Source organism: Sciurus vulgaris (genome assembly GCF_902686455.1).
Source record: "Sciurus vulgaris genome assembly, chromosome: 18".
Lineage (NCBI taxonomy): Eukaryota > Metazoa > Chordata > Mammalia > Rodentia > Sciuridae > Sciurus > Sciurus vulgaris.
Genome location: NC_136479.1, coordinates 3,035,651 through 3,052,279, shown reverse-complemented (window position 1 = coordinate 3,052,279; position 16,629 = coordinate 3,035,651). Strand labels below are relative to the sequence as shown.

At 42.1% G+C, this 16,629-nt stretch overlaps 1 protein-coding gene across 4 annotated transcripts in view; it reads left to right on the top strand.

The window, feature by feature from the left end:
* Positions 1–16,629, top strand: part of CREBBP (CREB binding lysine acetyltransferase) — a 127,483-nt gene that overhangs the window by 101,252 nt on the left and 9,602 nt on the right. For all 4 annotated transcript variants that reach the window (XM_079121342.1, XM_079121344.1, XM_079121343.1 and 1 more), the window contains 8 exons: positions 5,056–5,136; positions 7,648–7,704; positions 11,053–11,130; positions 11,437–11,504; positions 13,574–13,724; positions 13,988–14,134; positions 14,935–15,048; positions 16,099–16,264. In XM_079121342.1, the coding sequence (XP_078977468.1) occupies positions 5,056–5,136; positions 7,648–7,704; positions 11,053–11,130; positions 11,437–11,504; positions 13,574–13,724; positions 13,988–14,134; positions 14,935–15,048; positions 16,099–16,264 (862 nt within the window). The remainder of the gene's footprint in view (positions 1–5,055; positions 5,137–7,647; positions 7,705–11,052; positions 11,131–11,436; positions 11,505–13,573; positions 13,725–13,987; positions 14,135–14,934; positions 15,049–16,098; positions 16,265–16,629) is intronic.

Sequence of the window (16,629 nt, the reverse complement as noted above, 5' to 3'; positions counted from 1 at the left end):
GCTTCAGGGTTTTGAGAGTGGCAGGCCTGCTTGAAAACTAGTTGCCATCCTTTTGGAATGTGAAGGTAGTTTGAGAATAGATCTCCTGTCTTAAACAGAGGAAAAGTGAAAATAATATTTGTTGTTGATTCCCCACACCAATTCAACTTCCATAGTTTGAGGCTGTGTTGAAGGTTATCCTCCTTTGTATGCATTGCTGTAAGTGGCTGCATGTTGCCATAGCAGGAAGGCGTCACACCTAGAGCAGAAGGCACTGTCTGCTTGAGTTGGTAGCAGCAACTCCATTTTATGATCTGGCAGCTAAAATCTTTATGATACCAAGCTAGAGTTTTGTGCCTGTTCTTTGTCTTGAGGTTTGAGTATTAAATGTGAGTGTTAAGAGTATGGGGTTTTGATTATTCTGCCCTTTTTGTGTTCTGATAGCTCAGAAAAGATGAGGGATTTTCTTATTTGTTCAAAAGTACATACACAGGCCTGACAAATAAGAAATTTTGAGTTTATTTTTTCTCCAGTTTTTTTTTTTTTTTTTTTTTTTTTTTTTTTTTTTTTTTAAGAAAATATAATCATTTTCAAAACAATTACATCAAAATCCCTTATGGGGCAGGGGATACTGAGGATTTAACCTATGGGCAATTTACCACTGAGCTACATCACCAGCCCTTTTTATTTATTTATTTTGAGACAGGGTCTAAGTTGCTTAGGGCCTTGGTAAATTGCTAAGGCTGGCCTTGAACTTGTGAGTCTCCTGTTTAAATCTCCCAAGCTGCTGGGATTACAGGCATGCACCATTTCACCCAGCTCAAAATCCTATTTAAAAAACAAAACAAGGGGCTGGGGTTGTGGCTCAGTGGTAGAGTGCTTGCCTAGCATGTGTGAGGCCCTGGGTTCAATCCTCAGCTCTGCATATATATATATATATATATATAAACAAATAAATAAAAGATCCATTGACAACTAAAAAATATTTAAAAAACAAAAACAAAATAAAACTGTTGCTGGACTCAGTAGCACACACCTATAATTCCAACTATTTGGGAGGCTGAGGCAAGAGGATGGATCACAAGTTAAAGCTAGCCTTAGCAACTTACTGGTAAAGGACTGGGGATGTAGCTTGGTGGCAAAGCACCCCTGGGTTCAGTCTCCATTACCACAGGGAGGAGGGGGTACTGTTGACAAAATATGGTTTGAGAGACTTCTATGCCTTGCCTGACCCACTGGCTTCCTACGCAGTACAAGGGTAGCTCTCCTGGAAGTGCAGCTGGTACAGCTGTCTTGCCAAAACCAGTTTAACAGTTTGATTTCTGTCTCAACATCCCCTTTATCAATAGAAGCATTTAAAAAACAAACTTTAAAATCATACTACAGCCCACTCATGATGGCATCCCTCCCTAATGACCAGGTGTTGTTTCAGAAATTCTGGCCCCACCATTTCCAATTTTAGCCCTGTGGTCCTCAGCACATGTCATGATACATTAAGCTTAAACTTGTCCATGACACAGAAATAATAGCATTTTCCCTGACAGCCACACGTTAAACTAGACCCTGAAAAATACTGTCTGCTGCTCTGTTACCCAGCACAGTTTTGGTGTGGAAGGAAGAAGAGTATTTGCCACTATCTTTAAGTGGCTGGGGCCTTTTCATTGTTGGTTCACTGTTCCTGGGTCCTTGGTGCCCTGCCTTTGCTGATATGCACAGATTTTGGCCACAGATGTTGAAAGAGTTAGAGTTGATAGGATCAGGGCACACTACTGTCATCTCAGGGAAGGTCATCAATAGAGCACAAACACAGGACTGTCTGGAAAGTTCTGAAATATCCAGTTTTAAAAATTCACTTTTACTAAATGAAAGTAAGATGTTTTTCTTGAATAGAAATGTAAATAAAGTAGTTGTGTCCTATGAATGATTTATTTCAAAAGCTTAGTTACACCTCTGTGCTCTCAGAATGCTGTATTTGAGTAGATTAAAATGTTATCCTCAGAAATCAGTGGCCCAGTTCTGTGGGGAGCATTCTAACTGCTTGCATTTTTGTTCTCAACTTTGACTATTTATGAACACTGTGGCGTTCTTAGGAATAATTGTTTTGTTACCTGTGCTAAACTATTTGGGCACTTAGAACAATAGAAAATTCTACAGACCATTTAAACAAGTGAAACCCTAATATGTAAACTAGTGTGTGATTACATTTTCACTTGTTTCTATGCTTTGAAAATTTAGAAGTAACTCATGCTGGGGAAACTTGCAGATTTTCCAGGATTTACCTGTAGATAATATGGGGATTATTTATAGATACCCCAGTTACACACGGATACAGTACTTAAAACAATCTGCATTTGAAAACTTACTCCATGTGATAAATTACCCCTTCAAATAAACTGTGCAGTCACGTTGTGCTACTTCAGCCACCCCAGTTGTGCATTGTCATGTGAAGGATTTCTCCTTCATAGCTCCATGTTCATCAAACTGCTTCCTTCACACAGGCAAAATGTCACCTAGGCTGTTTTGGTTGAAGAGTGGACTTCTGAACCTTTATTTCCAGGGAGAATAAAGTTTGGACTAGGTAATAGATAGGGACAGTCTGACATTAGTATCTGTTACCCATGTTCAGGGTGGTTTCAGCTGGTTTGATCTGGTGGGCAACCCCTCCCCATTCTGTTACTGTTTTCATTTCTCTGAAAGGTGATGGAGGGAGGCCATGACTGGTCCCTGTCCTCTTCCCTTCTTCCCTGCATGAACAGGCTAGATTCTCCAATTTCTTGACAGTGCTTTGTGACAGACATAAGAGTCTGTTAACACTCTGTTCTTCCCACTTACTGACCTGAGATTCTTGGGTAGTTGTGAGTCACACACAGAGACTTACTTAGGTTTCCTTGGCATCTCAGAGGGCTGCCATGCAACCATTAATACTTTATTCTGCCTCAGTTTGCTACATTGAAAAATGGTGGGTTCATGATTCCTTGTTTCCTAGAGTGGTGGGGCTTGATGCCCTTCTCAAATAAAAGCAAAGAATTTGCCCAGGATTTTGAAGCCATTTGAACTCACTTGTAATTGTGGTGGTAATTTCATTTCAGACTGTCCAATGGTCTTCTTCTCACTGGCCCACAGAACTGCATTTTTTATAAGGAGTAGAGCAATTAATTCTGAGTTTTATTTTTTAAAAAAAAAAGTATCTGCTTGGAGGGAATGTCTGTTTTGCATTTTGTTTTCTTGACACTGAATCTGGTCTATAGTTTTCGTTTTTTAATTCTTGACAGCAATGACAATGCCCTCCTACATGTGGAAGTTGTTACATATAATTTTACATCTCCATAGGAATATTTACAAAATAGCGAATGACCAGAATATTGCTATGGTTCATCCAGAAACATATAAATATACGTGTATATTTGAAAGCTGTTACTCTGTCTGTTGCTCGTCAGAATTTTTAATCTTGGCAGTATTTATTAATTGAATTGGTTCTGAATAAACTAGTCCCTGTAAGAAACTATTATTAATACAGTTGTAATTGCAATGATTCCACCCTGGGCTCATCAATTGAGCAGGGTAAACTGGATAATCTTGAGATGTTTCATGCTCTCAAGTTCCATGCCTTTTGTTTGCTGTGTGTCAATTAATGAAACCCAGCAGACAAATGTTGGGTATGTTTGACTGAGGTGGGCCCTGGGACTTGTGGGGGCCTCTCCTCCTGGCTGTGCCTCCATCTGTAGCTGAGCAAGTGAGGAGCAGTGCCTCACTCTGCACCGGGGTCAGTGTGGCACCCGGCGTCTTGTCAGTGTTTCTACTACTAATCCTTGCTGGCATCTTGTCGACGTAGTTTTGAGCTCTAAAACTGCATTTTATTGTGCTGCCATCACTACCTTACACTCATTCTTTTTGCTTATGTAATTCTCCGTTCAGCTTGTTTATTTTACAGTATTCTTGTGTGCTCATCTTGTTTAAGCAGCATCCACCTGCATTTTTGTTGATTTCTCATTCATGTCCTTTCCAAACATTTAGTAGTTTTTATTTTAATTGTTCTTACTTGATAGCTTGAGCCCAGGCTCTCTGTTATTATCATAAAAGAAATTGGGGTGATGGATAATTTCTCAAATGCAGATTGTGCTTTAAAGATTAACTTTCTAAATTTGCTTAACTTGGGTTGTCACCAAATCAGAACAGTCATTCGCCAAGTATTTCAGATTGATGAATGATTGGTCCCAGCACCAAAACTTCAAATCAAAACTTAGAACTGCATTTTAAAGTCTTTAAGATTGTTCATGAATTTACATATATTGTATTGTTTATACAATATATCATTTTTCTCTATATATTCTAATTAATAAATGGCTGGAAAGTCTTTGACCCTGACTGCATTTCTGTTAAATGTTTGTCTAGAATATGGATTTGGTTTCATTTGTATTAGAATACAATAAGCTGAGTGATTAACTTCTGAAAAATAACAGGAAAAAATTAAAACCAGTTCTGGGTGTTCAACATTATCACATATTTAAAGAGCTGGCTTAAAACCAGAAATAAAACCTTTGAATTGCTGTCAAGCATAAATTTTCTGTTTTGAAAAATAAAGTATTTTCAGTTTAAATTGCTTCTTAAGGCCTTTTGTCAGACTGTTTTGCTCCATCTCAAACCCTGGCGTTATATTTGATTTTATGACAAAATTGAGATTCCTAAATTTAGGCTCCATGCAATCCTAGTATTAACAACTTGAAAGCATTTGCATCTTGGAGCCGGACAACCTGTCGTTGTTAGTGATGATGGCCTGTGACGTGTGCAATGAGACCGAATGCTAATCAATGCTTTGCCTTGGCTTTCTGCTCTGTGTTGTCTCGTGTTTGCGTCTTACCTCTGTGTCTGTGCTATTTGTTCCCTTCCCTGTTCTCTAATCCTGCCCTTCCCCACCTGCCCCTGTTCCCTCCATTGTCCTCACTGACCCATCAATCAACCAACAACGCCCCCCCTTCGTCGTGGTGCTCTGCCCTGCTCTGATTGGTGGCTTCGTTGCTTGGGTGGCTGTGTGTTATGATGGACCAGTTCACCCAAGTATGGCCTTCTTGCTGACAGGTATCATTTCTGTGAGAAGTGTTTCACAGAGATCCAGGGCGAGAATGTGACCCTGGGTGACGACCCTTCACAGCCCCAGACGTAAGTACTATTTTCTCATATTTTCCTCTTGCCTGTGATTAAAAGGGAAGCCAATGTATGTGCCATTTTGATTTTAGTGTAGTGTATATTTTTTTATTAACTGTGCCTACATTTAATTGTAAGTGTGTGTGTAGACATTTACACGTAAAGATGTAGGGGTTTTAGCCATAAACAGTAGTGCCACCTGTACATTCTTTCTCCATTCAAGGCAAGGGTATTGCAGCCTCCCACTCTACTTCAGTGGTCTCTTGACCCTTCGTTTATCTCTTCTGGTAGAGAAAATTGCTTGAGCCAGGCACATTGGCACACACCTGTAGTTCCATTTGCTCAGGAGGCTAAATTGGGAGAATCACTGTGGCACACACATATAATACCAGCAACTCAGAAGACTGAGACAGGAAGATTACAAATTCAAGATCAACCTCAGCAACTTTTCTCAGAAAATAAAAAGGACTAGGAATAAATCTCAGTGCTAAAGCTCCCCTGGGAGCAATCACCAGTACAAAAAGAAGAAAAAGAAGAAATTGATTTTCCCTCATGATTGTCAAGGTCCATTTTTGGAAATTGTAAGTTTCTAGTTATGCCTAAGAAACCAGGTAGCCTTGTTTTCAGTAGCAAAAAGTAAATTTTGAAGGCATACCCCATCTTTTGCCTTGGAGTTTATCTTCTATTTAAACCTTCATTACTTTACATTACTGAGCTAATGCAGATTAGCAAGAATACAGTGCTCTTCATCCCCATATTGTGGCCCAGTGTGTAAATATGTCTCCTTCCCTGTTGGTTTTTTGACTAGCTCCAGCGTATGAGTTTTTGTTTCATTCCTGTACTGAGTTCACTTTTTCCTCTCCAGTGCTTTGAGTGGTACAATAACCAGAAATGGCAAGAAAAAGGGAAGCCATAAATGAATGATCAGTTTCATTTGTGCTTGAAATACCAAAAAGCCTGCTGGACACCATATCTGCCCAGCCTACCAGTGCTTTGTAGCTCTCTTTTCTCCTGCACTTCTGGCCGTGTTGGAAACCTGGCTGCAGAGTGGCTGTGTACCACAAGCTAGAAGGCTCTCCTGCAGAGGCAGCTTACAGTGATGCAGATTCTTAGTCACCTGGACATGGTTTGCTGCCATTCACACACACAGCAAGTCCAATCACTCAGACCACACATAGACCCAAACAACTGCAATTCTACATACTGAATTCATTTTTACTTCCCTTGCCTTGTTAATTTTTTGGTCTAATTGCATGATTAACAATTGGGTTGGAGAGTGAGGGGTGGGGGAAAGGTTGATCAGTGAGTTCCAAAGTACAGTTAGATATAGTAGTAAGGAGCTCTGGGGTATTATTGCATGGTATGGTAACTCTTGGATATCAGTTACAGACTATACATTTAAAAAAACTAAAAAGATTTTGTTGTTGTTGTTCTTGTACCCGGGAATTAAACTCGGGGACACTCAACCACTGAGCCACATCCCCAGCCCTGTTTTGTATTTTATTTAGAGACAGTGTCTCACTGAGTTGCTTAGAACCTTGCTGTTGCTGAGACTGGCTTTGATCTCTCCCTGCCTCAGCCTCCTGAGCCACTGGGTTTAAAGACATGCACTCCTGTGCGCTTTGTTAAAACTGAAAAGATTTTTTTGGAAATTTTCCACACAAGTGATAAATATTTGTGAAGATAAATACATTAAACCTGATTTAAACATTACTCAGTGTATATCGTATCAAACATTACATGGGATAGTGGTGCACATCTGTAATCCTAGCTAGTTGGGAGACTGAGGCAGGAGAATCACAAATTGGAAGCCGGCCTGTCAAATTAAAAAGGGCTGGGAATATATCTCAGGGCTTGCCTAGCATGTACATTGCCCTGGGTTCAATCCTCTGTATTGTGGTGCCCCATTAATACATACAACTTCTGTATCTTTGCCTTCAACTCTTTAAGTTTTTGTGTATCAGCTAAAAAATAAAATAACCAGCAGAAAACAATAATTTGATTGTATAATTCTGTGATTCAGAAATAATCTACATATGCACTGATCATGGTAGCTGTACAGTAGAAAACCAGGTGCATAGCCCTTTCAAAGGCAGGCATCCCCAACACAGACACTGACTTTGCTGCCCTGAGGAAGTGTCACAGTTTGACTGTGGTTTTGCTCTGAGTCCAACTCAGTAGCCATTCACTATGCAAATTTCATCAAAGATAAACAGGTCTGAATCTTAACACAATTTTGCCATCATATATTAACTAGTCTTAATTAAATCTTGTAGTAAAGCTGATAGTACTTGGAAGGAAATGTTCCAAAAAAGAAAATACATGGAAAGTAGATGATAGTGCACTGTGTAGGAAAATAAAGGGTAGTACTTTCTAAGGAAGTTTCATCCCTTTGTTGTATCTACTTGAGATTTCAGCTGACCATCACTCGTCAGTATTTGAAGAGACTCAGTAGTCTATACTCCACAGAGAAACGTTCACTGATTCACATTTTTTGTTTTTTGTTTTTTGTTTTTTTCTTTCAAGGACGATTTCCAAGGATCAGTTTGAAAAGAAGAAAAATGACACTTTAGACCCTGAACCGTGAGTATATAGCCTTTTTTGATTGTTTGATTTTTGGTTTTTTTTTTTTTTTTTTTTTTTTTTTTTCTTTTAATTTTGATTTCAGATCAGGAAAGTTACTCCTTATGATAAGATTGTTGTGGGAGAAAACATTAAGATACATTGCCACAAATAGGATTTTTTGTGTGAAGTTATCTTTTAGAAATAAATTCTTTTTAAATTCACACAAAATAGGTATGCCTCTATCACATATTCTCCAGTTATTGAATTTTAACTATGATAAGATTAGATGGATGTTTTGGTTTAATGGAACCCCTTTAATAATTTGGTCATGTGTGTCTTCAAGAAACTGAGCTGTCAGAGTGACATGCCTTTAATCCTAGATACTAGAGAGGATGAGACAAGAGGATTGCAAGTTCAAGGCCAGCCATAGCAACATAGCGAGGACCTGTCTCAAAACTTAAAGTTTTTAAAAAGCACTCTGGGTTCAATCCCCATTATGAGGGATGAGTATGATTCTTTAGAGACCTCAGGCAGGACCGCTTGGTGGAGATGTTTTCAGAAAGAAAACCTCTTAGAAACCACTTCCTAAAAGTAAGTGAGTGGGGCATGGTAGCACAAAACTATAATCCCAGTGGTTCTGGAGGCTGAGATAGGAGGATTCCAAGTTTGAGGACAGCCTTAGCAACTTAGCAAGACCTTAAGAAAGTTAGTGAGATTCTGTCTCAAAATAAAAAGGGAAAAGGACTGAAGATATAGCTCAGTGGTTAAGCATCCCTGGGTTAAAGCCCCAGTACTCATAAATAAATATAATGCGAAACTGAGTATGTGTTCTTACCACTGTCTTTAAAAATAAGGATGATATATCTGCAAAATTTACTTTATAATTGCCTCTAAAGAGATTTCATAGTTCCTTCAATATAGTAGCTATTCCCAGGTACTTAGAGTTGAATACTGAGGGCCACCCTAGGGCCTTATAATACCCACTGTTTTCTGTCCCTGAGGTGGACAATGTCTGGGGCTGCTGGGTGAGTACAGTCTCCAGGCACAGTGGTTCTCTGAAAAGTGTGAACTAAGACACATCCAAGGCTTAGAAACAGGTTCTGCCCTCCCTTGACCTCCTAGTTCCTAGGAGCTCGGTTACTGTGGTGAAAGACAGATTTCCCACCCAGGCTGCAGTTGGAAATACAGGGCTAGAGATGTAACTCAGTGGCAAAGTGCCCCTGGGTTCAATCCCTGGTATCACCAAATAAATAAAACCCAGATCAGTAACCACGGTGAAATGCTGGCGCCTATGGAGACTTCCCTTGAACACCCTCTGATGCCTTTTATGACAGCTGGGTGGTTGTTTCTGATTCTCTACCTCCTTTTATATTATGACCTTCCCTGCATAGTTTTTTAGTTTCCTTACAATTTATATTCATTTCTCAATTTCAAATATATTCACATGCTAGGTGCCAGGCAGTGGACCATGTGAATGAATAGAAGGGCCCCTCCTTTCAGCTGTTCATAGTCTAGCAACAGAGACTCAAAAGTATAGGCAGCAGGAAGCAAGAAGAGTGGTCCCAGAGGTCAGGGGCCCCAGTCTGGCAGAGTGGCACCAGGACAGTTGGGGACCTCTTCCTGGAAAAGGTGACAGTCATATGGAAGCAGGTGCTGGGGGGAGGGGCAGAACATTCTAGACACAAAGGAACCAAAGAACACAGGATGTCCAGCACAACTGCGGGTCACCTCGAGTGGTTGATTAGGGGTAAAGACTCATCCCCCTGGGATGCAGAGGCAGAGATCCTTGTGGACGGGCCATTTACACTGTTTTTGACATTTAGACTTCGTGCCATATGACTGGGGAAGTTTTGAAGAAAAGTACTGGTTTCTGGTATAGAAAGATCACCTGGATCTGGGAGATGAATTGACCAAAAAGGACTTCGATCTCTAGTAGGGGAACTCATTAGGAGACTTTATGCGCAACTCAGGCAACAAGTCCCGAACTAAAGCAGGAAGTGTTGCAGGTGGGAGAGGCCACGCTGTGGGGCCAAGAGCGGGAGCTGTCCAGGCAGTCCTGGATAGTAATGGGGGGGTGGAATTCAACAATGATGTCTTGAGGTCAGGAGCACATGGCATATTTTCAGTAGTTCCTTTCTTGGTGTGGGAGGGAGAGTTTAGAGTGGAGTGTCTTTGGAGATGACCCAGTCATTGAGGGAATTACAGCTGCCCACCCACCTTGCACCTCAGTGTGGAGCCAAGTTCAGTTATGGAGACTGCAGACAGAACTGGCCTCGGTAATGCCACACTGGAGGAAAGCAGTGAAGGCCCAGAATGACGACCTTGTTGTGTGGGGTGGGAGCCTTCAGCAGCGTCACATTATAAGCGCTGCCACTGTTGCACACATCGCACTTGTGACCTTTTTTCCCTCTGAGAGAGTGGGGACAGAGAGGCAGGGTTAGGGTAGATTATGGGGCTGAAGGCTTACAGAGCACACTCAGTGGCAGAATGAAGGGTGGGGGCCTAACATTTATTAGCCAGATTGGTCATATTCCAGAAGAGCCTGGAGATAGTTTCTGCTTCTGTAAGATCTCCAGGGTGGCCGTAAGAGAGTGACCTGAAAAACTTGAAGATTTGCCCTCCCAGCATCTTGGTTTGGAGATCTCATGAGGATGCAGCTCCTGGAGATCAGGGAGCCCAATTCTGATGGCAGTGGCTGCACAGAGCATTGTGGGGAAGGGGGACTGTGTGGGCCAGCCTTCTGGCATGCCAGTGTGTACTTAAAAGAGGCTTGTCCATCCACCAGGTTCAATATGTTTTCCCTCCTGTGCTTCAGACTCAGTGTGCTGTTGTCACCTGTCCACTTCCTTGTTTGTATCCCCAAAATTCTTAAGAGCAAATGTTTTATAACACTGAAAATATTGTTCTATATTTCCTGCATCAGTTTAAATGTGTGTAAAATCACTTAGAAAAAACATCTATCTTGAAAATGCGTAGTAATGTCAGAATGTCTGACCTGTGAAATATGCATTTATCATAGTAACTTTTAAGAGTAAAATTTTTGTTTCTGGTTCTAAAGGGAGATTGGGAGAAAAGGGGAATGAAACACTGTTCAAAGAAAGGAGCACAATCTGCTTCTTCCTATAGAAAATACCACTTGCTACCAGGTCCCCTCTTGCCTCTGCAAGAGTGCTTGAATAAATCCACTCTTGGAAAAAAGAGAAAGAAAATAAGATATAGGTGCATTTATAAAATGCATCAGTCAACAAATGCACCAATGGGAGGTGTTCAAAGTGACCTAGAGAAGGTGTGGATGCACGCACGGGGTCCTGCCCGAGATGACTGCTCTATGGTCTCGTGTGACTGTGTTGTTTCTTTGTCTCCCAGTTTTGTTGATTGTAAGGAGTGTGGCCGCAAGATGCATCAGATTTGTGTCCTGCACTATGACATCATTTGGCCTTCAGGGTGAGTATTTTCTGTGGTCTGGGGAAGGGAGAGCAGTTCTGCATGGAGCTGGTGGGAAGGCAGTCTAGTGACCGCTGTGTTCATTGTTGTTAGCAAGAGTTTGCTAAGGGAGATGGCAGTTGGCTCTAAATTTAAGTCTTAGGTGTTTGCCTGCTTTCAGAATTGTAGAATCAAAGCTGTCTGCCTCTTCACTCTTTTACAGTCACATGATCTAAAACACCAACAAGATCTTTTGATGCTGCATTCCTTTGGTTCAGCAGCGTGTACTGTTATTGTGACCTGATCACACCATTTTTTGTTTTGTAGCTTTGTGTGTGACAACTGCTTAAAGAAAACTGGCAGACCTCGGAAGGAAAACAAGTTCAGCGCTAAGCGTAAGTTTGTGGGAGATTCCTCTCCTGCACTATGTGGAGTAGAGCTTATGTGGATTCCCCGCGTCTTCCTTTGGTGCCTCTCAACACACGGTTTTAGAGCTCAGTTGTCATTTGACTTGATCCATACATGAAAGCTAGCTTTTATGGCCAGGCCATGATTTCAACAAAAGTTTAGGAAGCATAGACAGTAAACTTTGTATTCTGAGAGATTTGTTGTCAGATCCTCCTCCAGAAGCTTAGAGCTACAGAGGAAGTGCTGTGACTAGCATTTTGAGTCCCTGCTCCTGGAGAAGGGCTGCTGTGTGTCTGACCTGGAAGCTGCCTCCTGAGGGACGCACCTTGCTCAGCAGCAGTGTGAGAACTTGTGGGTTTCCTTCAAGGGCTTCAGCAGGATTGAGCAGGTGGCTCTTAAGTTCCTTTGTACTCACGTTTCAATCTACCAGATTGTTCTCAGCCACTAGGGGATGCTGAGTACAGAGTCTCAAACCTGATCTCACAGTCCCTGTGAAGTGTAGAAGTTCATCAAAGTATAAAATAGATCTTCAAGCCATTTTCCCCTCATTTTTATAACTTTACAAATTTTTATTGTTCCATGTTTTTTTTCTTCTTCCTTGTTTCTTTTTTTTCTTCTTAATTTCCTACTCACCTACCTACCTACTTACCTACTTATATTACCTGCAAGGGGAGCTGAGCCACATCCCCAGCCCTCCAGCCCTTTTTATTTTTTATTTTGAGACAGGGTCTCACTAGGTTGCTTACAACTTTGCTAAATTGCTGAGGCTGACTTCAGACCCTCAGTCCTTCTGCCTCAGCCTCCCGCCTCAGCCTCCCAAGCTTTTGGGATTACAGGCATATGCCACCACCCCTGACTGTTTTTTTTTGTTTGTTTGTTTGCTTTAATTTTATATAATTTATATACCAAAAATGCAGCATTATTGATAGGCTTATTGCAGAAAAATGAAACAGTTTAAATTTTGCAGGTATTTCTTTTTCTTCACAAGAAATCTTCTAAGATCCCAAATAGGTTTTACTTTTTACATTTCTCGCCAATGCAAAAAATATTGAAAGTCAGTAGAGAACTTCTTTTAAAATTTCATCATCTAGGGACTTGAGGATAGTTCAGTAGTAGAGTGCACATTTAGTATGCGTGGGACCCTGGGTTTAATCCCCAGCACTCATGGACAGGACAAAACAAAAAAAAATTCATGACCTATAAGTAATCACCATGAACGTTTCACTGTCTGGTCCTGTTCTGTCTACACTTGTCTAATTCCCCTGTATAGTGACTACTATTTTACCTCTGGTAGCTCCTGTCATGGTGGCCACATGGTGGGGGATGTCCCTGGGGTGGAGAGAGAAGGGGAGAAGCCACGCAGTATAGGCTTCATCATGGAGGTGGTAGGCTGGGGCCAGAGTGGGGTCCTGACCTGGTGCCTGTCTTGATTCCCTTTAGGTAATCGAAGCACTTATAAAACAACAAGCATTTCTTGACTGATGCTTGACTAGTGGGCCCCAGTGTTCTGTGTCCTGTTTTAGACTGCATTGTGCTGGACTACAGTAGAGCTAAGAGGCCTAATCACTGAGCACACTTACACTATTCCTTTCTAGAGGGTGTGCCGGGTTCCCGTTTGCTGTTAAGAGTTCCTCAGGTGTGATTCCGGGGCAGGAGGCAGCCTACTGTTGACACCCATGGGAGACAACTGTGAAGCTGACCTTCCACACAGGGCCAGAGCAGGGCTTGTCCACATAAGTTACAGCCTCCCAGCGCTTGGGGTAGTAGGCAAGGAGAGTGCAGCCTAGCTCCTTCTTAGGTCTGGCTCCCTCCACCCTCTCCTCACAGACCTTTTTAGATTCAGGCTGTCTCTGTGATTCTTTGCCCTATAGAAAAGATTGGAAACATCTGGGCAGGTAAACACCTGAGATCTCATAGTCCACTTTCCCTCATAAGCACACATACCTCAAATAAGAACTTTAACCCTAGAGACCCTCAAATGGTGCTGGGAGGAGGAGTGGATGCTGAGGTCCCAGTGGCTCTCTGAGCCTCTTACCTGTTCCTTCTGGGCTCCTAGGACTGCAGACCACGAGATTGGGAAACCACTTGGAAGACCGAGTGAACAAGTTTTTGCGGCGCCAGAATCACCCAGAAGCCGGGGAGGTTTTTGTCAGAGTAGTGGCCAGTTCGGACAAGACTGTGGAGGTCAAGCCTGGGATGAAGTCACGGTTTGTGTGCTCACTTTCTAAGACCCTGCAGAAGCAGTTCCCAACTCTGCTTGGCCAGAGTTGTGGAAGGGACACAATTCCCTCGTTGAGGAAGCAGGGTCATGAAGGACTGGCTTGCAACCCTGAGGTAGTCAGGCAAGGGGGGTGCTCTAGCCAGACCCAGAGGTGGTTGTACCTTCACTCTGCTGCGCTGACAGAGTTTAGAGCAGAAGTGCCTCATAGACAAGGACATCTACAAACACCAGGTTTGGCTTTCTCTCCAGGTTTGTGGATTCTGGAGAAATGTCTGAATCTTTCCCCTATCGAACCAAAGCACTCTTTGCTTTCGAGGAGATCGACGGAGTGGATGTGTGCTTTTTCGGAATGCACGTCCAGGAGTATGGCTCTGATTGTCCCCCGCCAAACACAAGGTAGCCTTCCATCTCATTTCCAAAGAAGTATGTCATTTGCATGTTGTGTGCACACAGACCAAACTCAAGTGTCTTAGCAAGCATGTGTGTTTCAGTACTAGATATAAGTAAATCAAGCCACAATGAACTAACCAAACCAGTTAGTTTTTATTTTCCCCTAAACTAGTAGGAAACCAAGGATCTTGATGACAGGGCATGTGTCTGGGTTGTGTGTGCATATGGGCCTTGGTCTTGCTGACCTCTCCATCCTACCTGGGCATGGGGCAGCTGGATGCACCTGTTCAAGTGAAATGCCTCTGCCCAGAGTTTGTACGGGTTTAGTCAAGAATGGAGGTGAGAGGGACCTGCAAGCGGCTGCTCCCAGTTTGCACTAGTCCTTCCTTGGCTCTGCCTGGGTAGGGGTGCCATCCTTTCTGTTGGCAACTGAAAATAATAACAAGTGTTTCCTTGGTTGGCAACAGGGTCTGTGGTAGGAGTTTTATCCCATCCTGTTTGGTGGCCAGTATAACTGCTGTCAAAGCAGAACATCACCAGGAGTAGTGGTATGCACCTGTAATCCCATTGACTGTGGGGGCTGAGGCACAAGTTAGAGGCCTCTCAATTTAGAGGCCTGTGTGGGCAACTTAGACTAGTGTCAGATTTTTTTTAAAAAGCTAGGGATGTAGCTCAGTGGTAGGGTGTTTGCCTAGCATGCACAAGGCCCTGATGTCCCCAAAACAAAACAAAACAAAGCATTTATGAAAATGTTTTTGGATGCTAGTGTTGGTTTGAGATCCTGAATTTAAAATGTACCCCTGCAGGCGTGTTTACATATCTTATCTGGACAGTATTCATTTTTTCCGGCCGCGATGCCTCCGGACAGCTGTTTACCATGAGATCCTTATTGGATACCTAGAATATGTGAAGAAATTGGGGTAAGTATTAAATTATCCAGAACCAATAAAAACTTTTTTTCCCTGCATGTTTACCATGTGAAACCATGAGTTTTTTCACTAAAAATTTTTTTGTGTTTTTATTTCTAATATATTGCAGTCAATTTAGAAGTCTTCCAAGCCTCCTTTAAAAGATCTATGTATATCTGACTTCAGGAGGGGACAATTCAAGTTTTTTGCCTACTTTTGCTTGCATTTCATTCTCTTTCCCCTTAATCGAGACATGATTTATATATCACAGAATCTGCCTATTTAGGTTTACAAGTCAGTGGTTTTTAGTGACTTTACTGAATGTTGCAACCATCATCATAAATCGGTTTCAGAATGTTCCATCCCCTCTTGAGAGATCCCTGTGCACCTTTGCTGTTAATCCCTGTCCCACCTCTGCCCCAGGCAACCATTAATCTCCTTCCTGTCTCTGTAAAAATGTGTTCTCTGGATATTGCATAGGAATGGTATCCTGCAATACAGTGTCTCTTGTTTCTGACTTCTTTCTGCAGTACTTTGGCTTTTATAGTCCAGATCTATCATATTCCTTCCCCAAATGAAAAAGTTAGAGATATTTGATCAAAATGTCTTAAATAGAATGAATATGATTTGGCATTAACCCATTAGAAATACTCAGCTGAGCTGCTTTTCCAGTGCACAGGAGGAGTAGGTAGAAAGTATGATGCACACTTGATATGCCTCCTTTGCTGTGCCTTGACTGCCTATCATGGTCCAGGCTCTGTGATGAAGTGATCAGGGTCATGACTGGCCCCATCCTGTGAGCACCTCTGAGAGCAAAGTGTTTCAGGGCCATGTCCAGGCTTGAATTCACAAGTGATTAAGATCACCTTCGCTTACCCCTGACCCCATCCCCAGGACATTGGCTTGGAACCTAGGTCTCTTACAGCTTCTACCATAAGCATTATGGTAATTTCTTTTGTTTTCTACTTTCTTTGTAATTATTTCTGTCTTTGTTTTGGTTCCTGACCTCAGCTGTGACTCCTTGAAGGCAGGGCCAATTACATTGATGCTTGTGTCCTGCAGGTATGTAACAGGACACATCTGGGCCTGTCCCCCAAGTGAAGGAGATGACTACATCTTCCATTGCCACCCCCCTGATCAAAAAATTCCAAAACCAAAACGACTGCAGGAGTGGTACAAGAAGATGCTGGACAAGGCGTTTGCAGAGCGGATCATTCATGACTACAAGGTAGGTACCAGTGACTTTGTGCCTCTCATAGTTGATTGAAATACATCTGAATGTTTTCCTCTTGTGCTCCCATCCTTTATAATTGTGTTCACTTAAAAAGATCAGAAAATGGGGCCAGGAAACTAAAAATAAAAAGAAGGAAATTTTTTAAAAAAGAAAATGGGGCCAAAGATATAGCTCAGTGGTAGAGCACTTGCCTAGCATGCACGAGGCTCCTCTCCACACCACGAAAAATAAATAAAAATCAGAAAGCAAAGTCAAGCACACTGACTCACACCTATAATCCTAGTGAGTTGGGAGACTGGGGCCACACGTTCAGGTCTAGCTTCACAATTTAGTAAGACCCTATCTCGAAATAAAATAAG